Consider the following 17,147-nt stretch of genomic DNA (forward strand, 5'->3'; position numbering starts at 1 on the left):
TCCATAATCATCTGGAGATATGAGAATAAATACAACAAAAACTTTAAGTTACCGAAGGAGGGAGATATGTATCTGAATAGAATTGTCTCTCAAAGTGACATAAATCATCTTCGAGAGTACCAAACCACTTGGTTTCAAATTCTGTGGCTGATGCAGTTACCAATGATGACAGCGCTGAAGGGCCGATGCATTTTACCTCACCCTGAAATTCCTCTTTTAGTTTTTCTGGCACAAGATCCTGCCCCATCACCTGCAAACAGAGCGAGAAAGAAGATGGGAAACACGAAAATAACTTGCAGAGAAAACAGCAAATATGACATCAGTAACAGATCTTTACAAGAAAAGCCCCCGACACACAAACCACACGCCATCCAGGACAAGTTCCCAAGTCAGGACGGAGGCGTCTGCCCGTTGCACTCTGCAACAGATACAGAGCCCAAGCCCAAGCTTCCCAGCAGCACAACCCCACCCAGCTTCTGGACCCGCTTCTACAGGGGGATTTTTACTCTCCGAATAGCAGTGGAAATCTCAAGGCCAGCTCTGCATGCAGTGCTCACCCTGCAAGAGTACCAACACCCTGATGTCCTGAAGGGTGCTTGACCAAGGGAAGCAAGGAGAGAAGTTTCTTTTCCCAACCTTTGCAAAGCCCGAGCTGGTCTGCCTGCTGCTGCCCTCTTATGGAGGAAATCCCACAAGGCTGCCCGCCAACCCGGCAATGGCTTGGCTCTCCCCAACTCAAAGCTCTAATACTGACAGCAAAGTTAGAATCTCGCTGGCTTCCTTTTGTTCCTTAAGATAAAAGTCAGAAAATAGCACTAAAAATGTTTAATCTCGATGAACAAAGTCATGCAACGTTACTCTCCACCTTTGTATTTCTTTACAACTAGAACCCAGTACATCAAACAGAACGAAGAAATCATCTAAAAGAACGTCTCTGGCTTTTTCTGAAAACGTTTAATACTTGTTCTGGAAGCGTTTAATACTGCTGCGGCCACCAAAGTAATCTCCACTTCCATTTCATACTTGTGATTCACTTTGTGGCATCTAAAATTCCCGAGATAAAATCTGCAGGAAACACGCAGCGATGATGCATCTGCAAATCAAAAGCCCAATGAGAAACTTAACAACCCTGAACATTCCCGAAAGGAGAATCTCAGCAGAACACAGGTACACCTGCATGACACAGGCCAGCACTAATACAGGTGTCGCTGTCGGTTCCTGATAACACACCACCCGGGCAAGGCGCCCGGCTCATTCACCCTGGCTTCCCGGCGCGGGTCATTAGCTCAGGGCAGCGTCACGCTTCAAGACTTTGTGCCTGAACTGGCTTAGGTACCTCAGCCAGCCTCTGTACAGCTGAGAACGTGCACACGCTGAGACATCCCCTTACCTTGGTCATCAACAGCAGGGAGTTTTCACGGAAACCAAGTCGTGCCACTTCGGCATCAATTTCTTTTCCATCTTTTATGTTGTTCTCTAGTGCAAAGGACAACTGTTGCAACTGGGTAAGCTGAAGTAAAAGCCTGGAATGAAAACGGCAGTTAGAAAAAGGCACAGCTGGCAAAAGAGTAAGTCAACAAAACCTAAAAATACAATACTTTAAAACAGCTTTTCTTCCTGACTTTTGCCGACTGCAAAAACTGCAAAGAAATGAAGACATCTGTACCAACCTGCTACGGGGCTGGCACAGCCGTGCTATGGCAGAAGTACCGAGAAGTGCTTTTGAAAAACAATGTGCTCTGTGCAAACATTTTTCTCCCCATGTATCTGTCACACAATTCAAAAGTGACGTGCGGGTCCGCCAGCACTAACTGCAGCACACCAGGTGTCCCGCAGCCTTATTAAGGCCTAACAAGACAGTGGCATGTTTTTGCCTATGGCAGTGATTTTAACCTGAAAAGCGAGAAATTTGGGGGTTTCAGACAACCATCAAACATCCTCCCCACACAGGCCAACCCTGGAATATTTTCTAAAATCTTTCACCACAGTTTTACGTTCCAGGCAGCGCCCCGGAAGTCACCACCGTGACCCAGTGAAGGTTAGACGCCGTGCTCATGTCACGGAGGGACCCCATTCACCAACTGCTCGACCAGAGAGAGCAGTGGCAGCTTCCAGAGTGCTCCTCACACAAGGACTGTAAGACGTGTCAGCAGAGGAAATATCTAAGTACATTCAACCAAGGGACCACTGGGACCTAGCAGTATCATTACTGAAACGATGTTTAATTCAAGCTTTATGCATAAATAACAACAACAAAATTTTTTTATCACATTTACCAAAGTTAAATGAAGCAGGTGTTATAATAAAGGCGTGAATTTTTATGAAGAGACTACTTAAGATCTTAGGTTAAAGTTTTCATTTGAGCATTATCAACATCAAAATTTACATGTCTGAGCCAACGAACCATTTGTAAATTCAGTAAAGTTTCGACTGGGAAGTTCAAAGTAAAAATGGGAAGTATTTTTAGTATGCGAAGCGGTTTTGTTTCAAAATTTGCATCAACATAATGTAAGAAAGAATGACATCTCAATGAAAATTTAAAAAAAAAAAAAATTCTCCAATTTTTTTTGTTGGCAAAACTAGAAGAGTCAATTGCTCGTGATGCTCTAACACAGAACCTTATTTCCTCCAAAAAGCAATACTAACATCCCTTTTCCAGGTGCAATTTACCCTGCACATATGTTTATGCAACATCCACATCCCACTTGAAGTCCAACAGACCTGAGAACATTAGACAACCTACTTCACGTGTAAGCCCTGGGCAGGGGAGCAGCTTCCCCTGGACAAGTGTATCTGCAAGTATAAAGCACAGTAAGACTCTGTGAAACTGTGCAGCCCAGCAGGAAATCCCACAACTTATAATTGTCTCAGTGCTGAACCATACACACCAAAACAAGCCACACAAATTATTTTAACATGAATGTAACTTTAATATTCCACATCAGTACTAAATCTATTAACTTCTCCCACGTAGCCATTACAGTCACTGTCTCTTAGCCTGAGTACAGTTAAAAGCTACACGTCTTTTTCAAAATTGCTTAAGTCTGGCCCTAACAGGGCAGTTACAAAGTGTTCTCTGTAAACATTTGTGGAAGTTCACAACGCTTTAAATACGTTCAGTGACTAATACATTCCTGAGAGGCAAGAGGGGGAAGAAAATCCAAAACTATTTTAACAAAACCAGTCCCTAATTATCTCTTTGAAAGATTATGTTTTGGGGATTTTTGTGGTGTGCAGGAGTTTTAGGAAGAGAGGGAAGAAAAGGAAAGAGCATTTTAACGCAGTGCTGTCAATCAGCTGTCACAGAGGTAATTTGTCAACCTCATCCATTATGCAGATCAGGGTATTATTATAAAATACATTTTCGCTCAAGCATGAGGCTTCAAGCAAATGAGACAGGTGGCACTCGCAGGAGGAAGACTGGCTGGACCTTCCCTTTGGGGCACTTCTGCTGCTGCAGCTTTAATACCAAACCAGGGAACAGCCAGGCTCTAACAGGAGCATCTGTTGAAGAACAAGCCCTTTTGTACATAATTACTTGAAAAGATTCATATAATAAGGACACTGAAAAACGCTTTACTTCTCAACAGTGGATGACACTGGTTTACTCCTTCCACTCAGATTTAGGTTGTTCACAGCCACCACGCCAGTGGATTTTGCTTTTTTAGATCTGAAGCAATAGCAGGGTGCTTCCCTGTTAGCACTGCCAATGCTGAAACAAACATTTAAATTGAAAATGTAAACTGAAAATACTAAGGCTGGGAAAAACATGCTTTAATTTGCCCTCGATTGGGAGAAGTTAACATTATTCTAAGAATACTGTTAGTTACCTTGCTCTAACAAATGAGGCACATGCCTTTATCTCAACTTTCTTCGACACGTTCCGCTCCCAGGACTCCGAGGCTGCGCATTTCCCTTCATCCGTCCTTCCCGGTTCTTCTGAGGCACAAAGGAATTGTTTGCTGCTACGAGTCACCGCATTCTCCCTCTTTGCTTCTGTAGCAAGGCTGGACCAAGAGCCTTCTTTCTGGCCATCTGATCGGTGAGGCTGCGAATCGACCTCTCTTCCAGCGGGTGTTTTGAAACTACTGTCACTTCCACTAACCTCTTCAGACTGGTTTAGATTTGTTTCTGGAATGGCTAATGGAGACAAAGTCTGTAAAAGGCTCATATACGCTTCAGCAAGTAACTTCCAGTACCAAGGGTTGAGAGGGTGTAAGCAGATGAGTTGCTGCAGGCATGTGATCCTTTTTTCTACATTTTCCAGCCCCTGGTAAATGGCAAACTGCAGGTTGAGAACCGTCGTTAAGTGATCTGTGTTAGTAGCGCTGTTTCTCTAGAAACAAAAGGTAACGCATTAAAACCAGAAGTAGAACAGAATCATCCTTCAGAGCCCAAGAAAACGTCTCCCTGAATAATGACACACAAATACCACTAAAAGTAATTCAGCATTCCCTCCAGCTGCCCTGCCCCAGTCTGAAAGGCAACAGGGCCCCGAATGCTGTCATTCGTTTGTTTGCCGTCAGAGTTTGATACAGCTGCCCTTCTTTGTAGTGTAAACACCTTTTTATATAAAATAATAAACGGCAGCAGTAAAGTTCTAGCAGACTCCAGAGCCTCTGGACTTTCTCCTTTATGGGAAAAACTCTGTGGTTATACACTCTTCTTGGTGGCAGTTTGGCAGCGAGTATATGGAAATAAAAGGGACTTCTGAACCATCACTTTCATAGTGGAAAGATTTAAGCACTCATTTACCCCCTTTCTTATAATTCCTATTACATTACATTAATTCTGCCTGGCAGAGCATGATATTTAGTCCCTTCCAGGACTACCAGCCTCCCTGCACAGGGAGCTCATTGTGGTACAGGGTGTTCTGATTTCTAAAGAGTGATTATATCTGCAGTGACAGTTACCCTCTGTTTACCAAATACTCTGAGCACTGAACATCCTAAAGGATTATACACATGAAAATTATTTTTCCAGAAAATGGTCCATATAAAAGAACTACCAGCAATATTTTCATGTTCAAAGCCTAAAAGAAAGATTGCATTATGTACCATTTTTTCTGCGATATCCAGAGCCTCCTTGTGCCTTCCTAAGCGAGACAAACACCGAGCCTGGCCCTCCTGGACATCTCGTCTCATTGCAATGTTGTTGGGAGGCAAGAGTAGCAAGCAGTTTGAGTATTCACACAGGGCTTTCTAGCAGCGCCGACAGAAAGAAAAGCCAAACAACAGTGAGACATTTTCATTTAAAAGCAAGTCTGAGAGTATGTTTTGTTTACGATTACAGTCACAAAGGGAATTCAGGAGCTGAAGTCCCCATTTTCATTTCTCCAGACTCAGTTACCACCAGCAACAGACAAGGGCCCTGGTACTCCACAGCCAAGCTGAGATGGTGATGAGCAACCTCAATCCTAACTCGTGTTTAAGCCCTGGCAGGATTCACCACACATCTGTCCACCTCTCCCCGACCAGGCCTGATCCAGAAGGGATCATGGACCCAACTGGGTGGTACATGACAGAAGGCGTCTTTCCCCCAGGTACCGACTCAATGATCAGAGCACTCATTCTGAATTTGAGGGACCTTGTTTCAAATCCATGACATTCTCCACGGGAAAGTCGGAACCTGCAAGTACCTCACCTCACAGGAACAATCATCAAGTCGGAGAATACCATAAGGAAGGTGGATCTCCATCGTTCCTGTAGGGTGGTTCTAATTTGCAAGAAATAATTAAATATTAATTGGGCTGAGGGAAAAAAAAAAAAAAAAAAAAAAAGAGCAATACTTCTGTAGCTTAATGCTCAGGGCACGCACCAGGGCTCCAATTAACATTTAAATACATTAAGTATTCAGTGAAGCTAAGACTGGAATCTTGGTTCCTCCCCCTTCGTGTAAGTGCTCTGACCAGAAGACTAAAGAGCAGTGCTCATTCTCCCATCTCTCAAAATGAATATTTAATAATTCCTTGCGAACTTAAATGGTCCTAACAGAAAGAGCTTCCAGGCAACATATGCTAAATACTTCCTAGCAAAGTGGTCGAAATATTTTTCTTCCTTGGCATTGAGCTCACATTCCTTCTCAAGCAAAAGAGGGAGGAGCTCCCCTCTACCCAGCGAGTGCACCAGCCACCAGTGAAAATGGATCAGAGGAGGGTTGCAAGACACTCCTGTTCGCCTTGTTATGTGACAAAGAGATATAACCCGGCAAGGATCAGGCATTACAAACCCCAAGCAGATGCTACAGTTACCTATATCCTAAAAAATGGGCACAGCTGAGATTGTTGCTGCCCTTGGCACTTCCTATCAAGTGGCCTAAGCAGAGGTAAAACAGTATTCACAGCGAGTGAAGAGATTTCCAGCCCCCTAAGATCGGTGCTCTCAAATCTGCAGTTGTCTGTGCAGCCTAGTTCTGGTTCTTGTTCTGTCACAGTGATCCAGGCTAGGGATAAGACTGAAGACCAGACATTTTTAACATGGATCACTGCGACAGAAAAGGAAGCAGTTACAGAAGACATTAGGAAGCAACGGTCTGTTCCACTGGCAGATCTGAGGGGGTGTCATTCTCTGCTGAGAGGGCACCACAGCACACCGCGGTCTGACTGCAGCCTGAGGCATCTTTCTTCTCAGCACACATTTATGAATCCCTTCAGGGCGTCTCAGCTGAGACTGGAAAGCATCTGTTGGGTACAGACAAGGCAGCAGTGGGCCTAGAATAACATTGAAAAGCAGAAGTCAGCACCAACTGAGGTACAAAAAGATCCACAAATCCAATGGGCAAGGCAAAAGGAGTGGAGTCAAAAGTCTGCCTGAGGACTTTGGAATCATGGAGCCTGTAAGGCAAACCATAGACTGGACTAAGAAGGTATTAGAGTTGAAACAAGGGCAGAAGTGGCCGATTTCAACCAAGAAACAAGGTAACAAAAGACCAGATTCTGCAACTAGGACTAGAGAGGCAGGAGAGCACTGATGATCAGGAATGCAGCTCAGGAAGCAGGCAGTGAGGCCAGGGTCCAGGACGACGGCAGACAGAAACAGAAACGGGGAGCATAAATACACCCCAAAGGCACAACCAGCCATCCAGAGCAAGGGGAGGTGGCAGAGAGGTGGGACAATTAATGATGAGGCTCACAAGCCAACGCCAGGAGCCTTGACAACTACAGGCAGCTTTCACCCGACAGCGGGGGGAGCTCTGAGAAAGGTGAGCCGGGTAGTTGGTTGCCAGCAATCTGACAGCCTTTGCGGGACATGGCACTATCCCCACGAGCAGAGAAATCCACATGCTTAACTCTGGCTGACCATGACTTCCACGGCCACAAACACCAGCTCTGCTCACCACCGAAGCGCTCAGATGTGCAAAGACCAGCCCCGGGGGCAGAGCAGCATTTCTGGCCAGTTTACACCGACTTCACGCCGACTCCTGGGAAGATGGCATACGGCTAGGGGAGCCTCCCAGAACACAGTTACCTATGGCGGCCCCACCGCAGCCCAGCCGGCAGGGCGGCGCTTCACCAGGTCACCGCCACGGCCCGGGAGGGGCTGTCGTGCTTTCAGAACAAACGAGGAGCCATCGAGCTGGACGTAACCGCGCCGCAGACACTAGCGCCTCCAGGCCGTGGCTCAGCCGGGAGGCTTTTCTATAAGCATACAGGCGCACCCACTCAGCACGGCGGGATCACCCCAGTTTATATCCCCACAGCTGCCACCGACCAGAGCCTGGGCTCGGCCCAGGCCCAGTCCGTGCGAGAGCCCTCAAGTACCTCAAACTCCCGCTGCCGGTAGGCCCAGTCCGCCCGGAACTTGCTGGCCGTTAGCCCGCCGGCGCCTTCCCCGCCGTCCGCCTCGCCGCGAAACCACTGCGGGCACAGCACAAACCCGTCAGGGGGGCCGAGGCCGCCCCGGCCGTACCCAGCCCGCCCCTCGGGTCTCTCCCGCCGGGCCCGCCCGCCGCCCCCGGCTCCTCACGCGGGGCTCGCAGTGCTTCGCGCCGCAGGGCGGCCCGGCCCCGCCGCCCGGGCCCCGCTCCCGGCTCGGGGCGAAGAGGGAGTCCTCGAACTGCCAGCCCAGCACCGGCTCCATCCCGCCGCTCCGCTCGCGGCCGCAGCGCCGCCTGCCGGGCGGCTGCTCCGGGAGGTCCACCGCGGGCGGCGGCGCGGCGGAGGCGAGCCGCCGGGGGGCACCGAGTTAGGGGCGGCGCGGGCTAGAGGGGACGTGGCGGGCAGCAGCCATCTTGGGCGGGCGGGGGAGCCTGCAGCGCGGCGCGCCGCCCGCCGGGAGCTGTAGTCCCGGCCGCCGCGCCCCGGGCCCGGCTCCCTCCGGCCCTGCCCGCTGAGTGCCTGAGGCGGCCGCCCCCAGAAGGCTTCCCCAGCTGCACGGGCCGGGAGGGCAGGGTCTCCGCCGAACCGCCCCCCGGCAGGCAGGCGGCGCCGCTAGGCCGGGGCACGGCCTGGAAACGGCGGCGGCGGCGGCCCGTGCCTGCCGGCCTTGCCAAGGGCGAGCCCGCCGAGCGACGGGGGAGCAGAGGGAGGGCCTGGGGCAGGGCGGCTTGTGGCGGCGCGTTTCTGGCGTTTGCCTGTTGGTGTTAGTGGGTGGGTGGTGAACGGGTGCGGCTTGTGGTCCCCGAGGGGCAGCTGGGCTGTCGTGGTTCCCCGGCCCCGGCGGGGAGTCTGGTCACAAGTCACTGCAATGGCAATGTAAGCTCTTGTAACAAACGGTTGAAGCAAAGCGTCCCGTGCTTTGACAAATTAATTGCATAATTGTAGAGTTGTTCTGTTAGTATCTTGGCCTGGTGTCTCTGTGGGGGTGGGTAGGAGTGTATTTCGGTTAAGTTTTCCATTTGATTTCTGTTCTGCCCCAAAGCAGAAGGGGAAACTTGTGAAATCTTGAGCTTTCCGAGGCAGGATTTCCCAAAGCCCCCTACACTGTGCTATGGGGAAAGGGGACACAACACAGTGAAGACTGATCCTAGAGCTTCTTCAAGGCGTCAAGATCCTCAGGCACACCGTGGCTCATTAACAGCATCTTGGTGAAGTTGTAGCCGCCCCAGCTGTCTGCTCTGCCGCATGACAGTACTGTGCACAGAGCGTGCTGTAGTTTAAGTGTACTGCAATGCTGTTTCCTCCTTCCATCTTGCCAGTCCGTCCATCCAGGAGGATCCATTTTGTCCCATCTAATCATGATGCGGGTTTGGAGAAGGTGTGCTGAAAAGTCATCCTTGTACTTCCTTCACCTGCAAAATGGACTAATGAACTTGTCTATACCAGAACAGCTTTTGAAGCCAAAGCAGCGCTCATATGGATAATTTTAAAGGTTTCCTTCTAGAAGACGTGTAAAACGTGGGTTCTGGGTATGAGTTCTTTTGTTCTTACTAAGTGGATAGATGCTGAAAATTCCCTGCCATACCAGCATAGCTGTGACTGGAGGTAGCATCAGCTGGCATAAATCCCTGGGTAGAAACTCAACTTTGGCAGGTAGATTTGGTCAGAAAAAGGGGATTGAGGTTTCTTTTGCTTTTAAACTTGCTGTTTGGCAAACAAGCCTTCCTGAACATGGGGAACTGCTTAGCAAGTAAGTCTGGAGAGAATCGGGATTTTGCTCAACTTACTTCAGTCTTTTTGTTACAAGCATCAAAGTAGGCAAGGACAGTCGGAGCTGCTTGTATGTGCACCGCAAACCCATTTGCCTTCCTCCTGCAGACCAGTGTGATGAGCTGCTGCAGGACAGGCTCGAGTCAGCCCGCAGAGGTTAGAATTGGTGTCTAAACAGTTACAATGTCTGCACTTCTCACATACACCGAACACATGCGTCGCTTTCCCACTCCTCCAGGACTGCCAGTCACGCCGCAACACACCAGTCTAATGAGCAAGGCACAAAAATCCAGCAAGACGATTAAGAATGTATCGAAAAGAAGAAAAACCAAAACAGAAACATGAGTAATCAAAGTGAAATGTGGCCCCAGCTCAAAGTAAAACACAAAGAGCAAGGCACTCCCAGGGGTAAATCCCAGAGCAGCCGTCTGGCTGCCAGCTTGGATTGCGGAGTCCTCCAGGGCTGGGGGTTTCAGCCATCATTGCCTCTGAGGATACCAACGTGGCCTGCAAAGGCTCTGTGTTGCAATGCAGAGAATGCCTTTGTCTGGTAAATCGGCGATAGGAAAGCAGTGATTCCTGAGCACCACGCAGGGGGCCTAGCAGCTGACTGCCTGGTCTCAGTCATAAGTCATGGGCATAACATTGCCTCTCTTCTTTCTTCCTTCCTCCCTTGCCTGGCTCTCCCCTTCCCCCACCTCTCCTCAGACATTTAAAAGGCTCCTCGTGTATTAGTTACAGAAATTAAAAAATGCAACTTTAGGAAATTCCTGTGCCCTGTCAGCACTGGAGATTTGCTCAATTTCTCTCCTAAGACCCGAGTCATCGGTGTAGCTGCCAGAACACAAATTCCCACTGTACTTAAGCAAAGCTGTTTGCCTGAGTTTGCATGGCATGATTTGCCATGGTGCTGTTAGCTTTGGCTTCATGCAGGAGAAAATGTCTCTGGAAGAGGCAGCTTTGAGGGGGCTCAGAGATACACAAGCCCTACAAGAGCCTGCGCTGCTGCAGCTGCTCTGTGTAGGCAGCTTTGGGGATAAAAAGAAGCTGTAGATTAATCTCTTTCTAAAGCCAGCCAAGGTCTTACTCCACCGCCAGGCTCAGCACATGAACATCAGACCAATAAAACAAATGGGCTCCAGTAAGTCGTGGCGGCCAAGCAAGTTCCTGCGCATCAGCAAAGCTATTGTAGCTGTTCACATGAGCATGCCTCGTTATGCCGGCGGTGAGGTGCTGTGACCCAGCTCCAACCTCGGTGAACACGGGGCAGGCTAGCATGCTTCATCTTGCAGTCAGGGGGAGCCCAGAGAAAGCCTGGGCGGTGAAGACAACTCAAGCGATAGGCAGGAATTTGTCACGCTGCCCTATCGCCTGAGCCTTTTGTCCAGGAAAAGAAAATACAGCGTGGCAGAAGGAGCTTGTCTAGATCCCAACAGCCCTTCTCCCTGCTTCCCAGCCTACTCTGAGGCAAAATTATTTCAGAATAATTCTCCCCCAGTGCTTCTTTAATTACTGATGTTATTTGTATTGTGATAGCCTCCACGGGTCCTGGCCACAGCCCGGCCACCCTTGTGCCAGGAGAATGCACACCACAAACGTTTCAGAGACCATCAAGCACACACAGTAGAATCGGCAATGAGGGCCCCATTTCAGTAGGCACAACCCACACATTGGCTAAGGAATCATGCAGCTCTCACATGGTTTATAGCTTTATTAAAACACGCTGAAAAGGAGCTGCCCTTGGAAGACAGCAAAAGAGAGACTAGTTCCCTCCTCAAAGCAAGAGCTTGCCTGCATTGAAGAGGGCAGTAAGGCCCACAGGCAGCATTCCTCAAAGGATGGGTGGCTCCTGAATCGTTAAGTGGATTCTTCCAGACACTGTGAAATATTCATACCTTGAGGGAAGATTAGCTTTCTTTTTTTGACAGTCATAACACAGGCTCTTCCCTAAACATGTTCATGTAAAAAGAAGCAGCTCTTTATTTGCTGACATTGTCTTGCTGTGTCCTTGTCTCTTGCCTTTTGTTTAGATTGCAAGTTCTTTACAGCAGAGACCATCTTTCATCCTCTTTGCATGGTGTCGCACATAAGGGGATATCGCCCATGACTAAAGCGGGAGGGTAACACAAATAACAACATCTCATGGCTAGGGGCATACAGAGGTTACCACTGCTACAAAACTGCAAACAAAGCTGCAGTTAAAAGCTTTGATGGGCTCAGATGAGCTCTAGCTTATCTTACAACCACGGTTTGAGATGCAACTGCAGTGCTCAAGACCAATCCTCCTTGAACAGTAGGTGGTCACACTGAGGGCAGCAAAAGACTGACCCCACCCTGAGCCAAAGCTCCCAGAAGCTACTGACCCACATTTCAGAAAAAGAATACTTGTCTCAAACTCAGTACATCTTTAAACAAGTGCTGATAGGCTCAGGATGAACCTCCATCCATCTCAAGCCAGCTGAGAAACCAGTTCAGCCACATGTGACCAAGAGGAAGCTCCATTTGCTAAATCCAGATCTGTCCTTGAGGAAGATGAAACCAGGGCAAACGTGGGAACTAAAATGACTCCTTACTCCTAACGGGAAAAGTGCTCCAGCACCCTCCTGCACTGCGGAAGGAAGAGAGTACATTGAAATCCGGGTATTAACGTGAGAGCACAGAGACCAGCGGCCGAGCAGAAGGGCATCAGCCAAGACACCAGGCAGGAAGAGGGGAGATGGAGACAGCCAGAGCAGCAGCACTGCTCCTGCCCGGCACCAAGTCCAGCAGGCAAGGAATCTCATTTTGCTTTCTCATCTCTCCAGAAGGGTAAAACCATAGAACCTGGTTTCTTTGTATTATCAAGCCACCCACAGTTCTAGTAAAACACAACAAAAATGAGTGTGAGGTGAGTGGTCGTGCATCATGGAAATCAAAAAGTAATTCTTGTTAACAGAAGCCAAAAGCTTTTTAGGGGTCCTTACGACAGACAGAAGACACATCTCCCGAAAGATGGCTCATTTGCCCGCTCTACCTTAAAAGAGCGCAACCTTTCAAACCCCTGGCAAGCCGCATTAACTAGGCCATAATCCCTCCCCCTCAGGCCTCACAAAACCCAGAAAGTCATTATTGCCCAAAGGGCGCACGATGCACAGATGTGTCCAGCTATTAATGGGTTTTGCGACTATTTTCTGTCTAGTAAGATAAATGATGAACAGAACGAGCAGGCCCTTGGGTTTGACCAGAATGCTGTGGAAAGAGGAAAAGGAATAAAGGTTTCTGGAAAGACAGAAAGAAGGTGGCGATCAGGTGCCAGGGAGAATCCTAAAGCAGATCTCCCCGTGCAAACCTGCTCATTTCCAGTACTGATGCTGTGCAGAGCAAGTGCCAAGGTTGTACCTCGATGGTCTGTGGATACAACCTGGATGCAGAAGTCATGGCAAAAGGTGGCATCTCTGATCTACTGCTCTAATTGGAAAAAACCAAGAGACTCGCTGCTGGGTGCAGTGAAGTTTGTATGCCTCCTTCTATGCCCTTTTTTCAGTTTTATCAGTTTTTCTGAAAACTCATTAACTTCCCCTGGCCACAGTTAAGCTTGTTGCTTAATTGCTACTGGTGGTGAAATGAGGCCATGGAGACCACAGCGGATTCGTTACCTCTCTACGTTAAAACTTCACTACTGTGGTTTTCAGGACTGGGTAGGACTAAGCAACGCTGGTGGCAACGTCTCTAGGACACCACTTAAGCATCCTCGGCTGCTGTAGACCTCTGTTGTAATACAACATCCATTAAACTGAGCTGACTTCCTACAATACTGCTGCCTTGCAGGAACAAAGAGAAACACATCTAAAGAATTAGAGAAAAATACGCTACATTGGAGAAATATACCCAGGGCTTTAGGACTGCCTTTGAGTGACGCTCACAACTCTTGGGCTTTTCCAGTCCCATAGGGAGGCTGGCAGGGAAGGCTGCCTCCACAAGGGAAACAACCAAACTCTCGATTCTCCAGTGCCTCATTTCCCATGTAGCTTTTGCACTGCTGGAAAGGACCAGTGGAAACTCCTATTAAATTTAACTTCTGTGGCTTCGTATTTGCCTTGTTCAACTATCAATGCCCGCAGAAAGCGTGAGGCAAAGCAGAGGGAAAGCACTGCTCCAAGAACAAATGCAAACAAATGCAAAAATCAAGAACGGACTTTGCCCACGATTGCTCCCTTCCCCAAATAATTGCAAGTGAAATGAATTTAGAGCAAAGAACACCATAAACCATACATCAGCACTGAAGTTTTAAACTGTGTGGTGTCACCAGGAGAAATGATGAGCCATTTCCATCACAGGGCTTCCGTGGGCCTCTGCTTCTGCACTTTGTGGGTGTCAGGTGCCACGCTGGCACAGAAATGCTTGCAGCTGGACTTCACCTGCAGGCTCTGGCCAGCAGCTGGGAAGAAACTGCAGGACTGAGAGCAGGTACAACTGCAATATTATTTGTACCATCTCCTTTGGTTCAGACCATGTCATTATTAGGGGCTACTTTGTGGGCCCTCTGCCATGTTCATCCCTTAAGACAGCCTTCACTGCAATTATGTTTTTACCTACTGGGCTTCCATTTAGGAAAACTGAAAATCACTAAGAGAAGAATCACTGACTTTTATTTTCACCCAAAGACACAAATCAGCTAGGTGCAACACACACTTTCATTCCCTTTTTCCATCTTTTCTTTCTTCTACCAAATAAGTATTTTAAGGTAATGAACATCAGCTCAGCACTGAGCCTGTAAAGAAACACATGGGAGAGGAATTAGTCACAATGCTAATAGTTCAACATTATAGCAGTAGAAACGTATAAATATATTCAAAGGTTTCATTTTACAGTATTTGAAGTGCAACAAGTCATTTAACAACCAAAAATATTAGAAACCACCATCCGACAGACTGAAGACCACTACCAGCAGTGTCTCAAAGCGACGCCAAGCCCACAGGGAGCAATTTAACATTGTTCTAGAAGGGACTTTCTGGCATAAAAAGAAAAGTAAGGCAGTGCACAAAGTGGTTTGGTATTTTAAACTCTTAAAAATAGTAGCGATAGTATTGTTGTGAAAACAAATGGGAAGATGGAAGGGGCTGGGAAGAGGAGGCTGGGAGAGGGGAAAACAACCCACAAGGCCAGCTGGTCTCTTGTGAAAATATCAACTGAATTGCAGCATTTCGGTATCGCTGATAACGCTGTAAACACAAAAGGTTAACTGTTTAAAAAAAGGTGACCGCGTGCATAATCCAGGGCTTTTCATATCTCCCTCATTAGCTGACAGATTCTTAAATAAACATTCTTTCCTCCCCCACCCCCCTACCCCCCCCTTTTTCACCGAACCGAGTAAAACTATTTGGCCAAACACCAAGCTGTACTGACTACTAGCGCTCATCTCCAGGCCTGTGCATAGGTCACGACTTCAGCTAGGGATGTAATTTTTTGGGACTGAACAAGCTACAGCACAGGAACGATTCTACCGCCTTAAACATCTTTTTCTCAGGTGGAGATAGGTCTGTAGGCACGATGCTGGGTCCTGCAGGGAAGACTGGGCTTTGAGCCCCTCCAGTTGCAGCGCAATGGTTGAAGCAGACGGGTGTGACGAGTCACGCCGATGCAAGACAGTGGCACTGCCTCCGGCAGGGAGCTTCTGTGAGCGATGGCAAGTCACGCTTGCCGGAGAGATGCAGAGCTCAACAAAAAGTCCTCATCTCGGACCCTTCGTCTCTGAGGAAAAGGCACGTTAAAAGCAGCCACAAAGCACGATGTCCAACTGACAGGGACTGCAGCGGGGAGGGGGTTCCTACTCGCCCCTACTCTTCCTACCCCAGATATTTTAAATGCGATAATAAAGAGCATCTGCCTTAATGAGAAAAACCACGTGAAGGTCCCTGGCCTGCTGACACAGCAGAACAGTTCAGCAACAAGCAGCTGTACTGACTCGCACGTGAAGCTGACCTCACGCTGGCGGTTCAGCCAAGCCAGTTCTCCAAATTCAATGCATCGGAGGAATCTGTGAAATTCAGCTTTGTGTAACAGGAAAAAAAAGACATTTGAGCAGATCTGATTTGTCACATTTTCATACAGACATGGTTCCTGGTTTCCACATCACCTCTTAAAACCACACGCACTCAGTAAGGAGATATTTATTCCATTATTTCTGTTCTCAAATTTTTGGTACAAAGTTTATTTTCAGAAGTTCCCACATGATCCTTTCTTCTACCAGCGTCTTTTAGGACTTTTTTATCTCTGATTTATTTTCTTTATCTGTTGAAGCAAAAGCAGTAATTGCTACAGAAAGCAATAATGGCAATATTACAAATATTTTACAGCAGCATCCATTCGTCTCTTTGCCTCAAAAAAATAACAAAAATAAATCCAAAGACAAGATCCGTACTGCCACAAAGGCTTAGGCTTGTAATATCCAGAAGTATGCTGTGTTCCCATATACGAGTTGTACAAGTCCAGCACAACTTTCCAAGTTTGTGCAGAGCCTGATAAATAAGACACAGAAATATCAGTTGCGTTATACTGTTTCTAAGAACTTTTACTCTGTAAAATGTTTGGTCACTCAAAGCTATAAGCTTAATCACATATCAAAGAACACAGGCAATAAAGCCCATCTTACTAGAACATATAGTATTAGGCCAAACAAAATATAAGAGGACAAAATCTAGTGGTCACTGAAGCCTCTTCAAAAAAGGTCTAAAACAGAATGTTTCCATCATGTATCAGAATAAAAATGTACTGTATTAAAATTTGATTTTTTTTTTTTAATTACAAGCTGTCTTTTAATCAGTCTTCTATTTACAGTGCAGAACTTCTGCCAACTGCAGTAGTTTAACTTTGGCACAACACTAAGTTCCAATCCTTTTGAGTATTCAAGTCCTGTGTGTGTCCAAAAATTTTCTTGGTTTCACGAAAGATTAGGCCCATTCACAGTTAACCAGTTATCTTGAACTTTTTCAAGAATTGCTTCCCCTTCACCACATTGGGCAGCTACAAAGGAAAGACACTGTAAGCTATTGCATCATTCAAAAGAAACTCTTCATTCTAAACAGTGACAGTGTTGTTGCTTCCTTTAACATCACATACACCAGACAGATCACACAGACGGCTACATACTGGACACCTTCTAAAAACCTTGCTGGTCGTTAGTGAATCGTCTTCCTCATACTTCAAATACATAACAATGCATTAACTTAATTTCATTTCACATGTCAAACAGGACATTTAAATATATTGCAATATGTTATAGAAAATTGCAAAGCGCCATCATTTCTGTAAACGAGACCGACACCTGTTAACTCTCCTGTGCACACGAAGAGCAGTACCTAGTGCCACATTTTCTATACAATATAAAGCCTTCCCAGGTCGGGCAACTCACTTTAGTGCATTTCTGTACAGACTGTAAGCACACATGCAGATAGCCAACTATGCAAAATTGGAAACACTTTTGTAAGCTGGAACTGGAGGCGGGGGGAACATTTTGAAATCATAATGGAGCTCTTGTGGGTGATCGTTTCGTGTCACGGATGAAGACCTGAATCTTCCGTCA

At 47.3% G+C, this 17,147-nt stretch overlaps 1 protein-coding gene across 1 annotated transcript; it reads right to left on the minus strand.

Annotated features, from left to right (window-relative positions):
• On the minus strand, positions 1-8,087 carry C5H8orf76 (chromosome 5 C8orf76 homolog). The gene is made up of 6 exons (XM_086465404.1): positions 7,965-8,087; positions 7,760-7,855; positions 5,058-5,201; positions 3,831-4,336; positions 1,391-1,523; positions 1-250 (listed from the first exon to the last, which is right to left on the minus strand). Exons 1-6 carry the CDS (start codon positions 8,076-8,078, stop codon positions 44-46), a joined length of 1,200 nt encoding a protein of 399 aa, XP_086321530.1. The 5' UTR covers positions 8,079-8,087; the 3' UTR covers positions 1-43.
• Positions 8,088-17,147: the final 9,060 nt, after the last annotated feature.

This window comes from Leptosomus discolor, chromosome 5 (genome assembly GCF_034619465.1).
Source record: "Leptosomus discolor isolate bLepDis1 chromosome 5, bLepDis1.hap2, whole genome shotgun sequence".
Classification (NCBI taxonomy): Eukaryota; Metazoa; Chordata; class Aves; order Leptosomiformes; family Leptosomidae; genus Leptosomus; species Leptosomus discolor.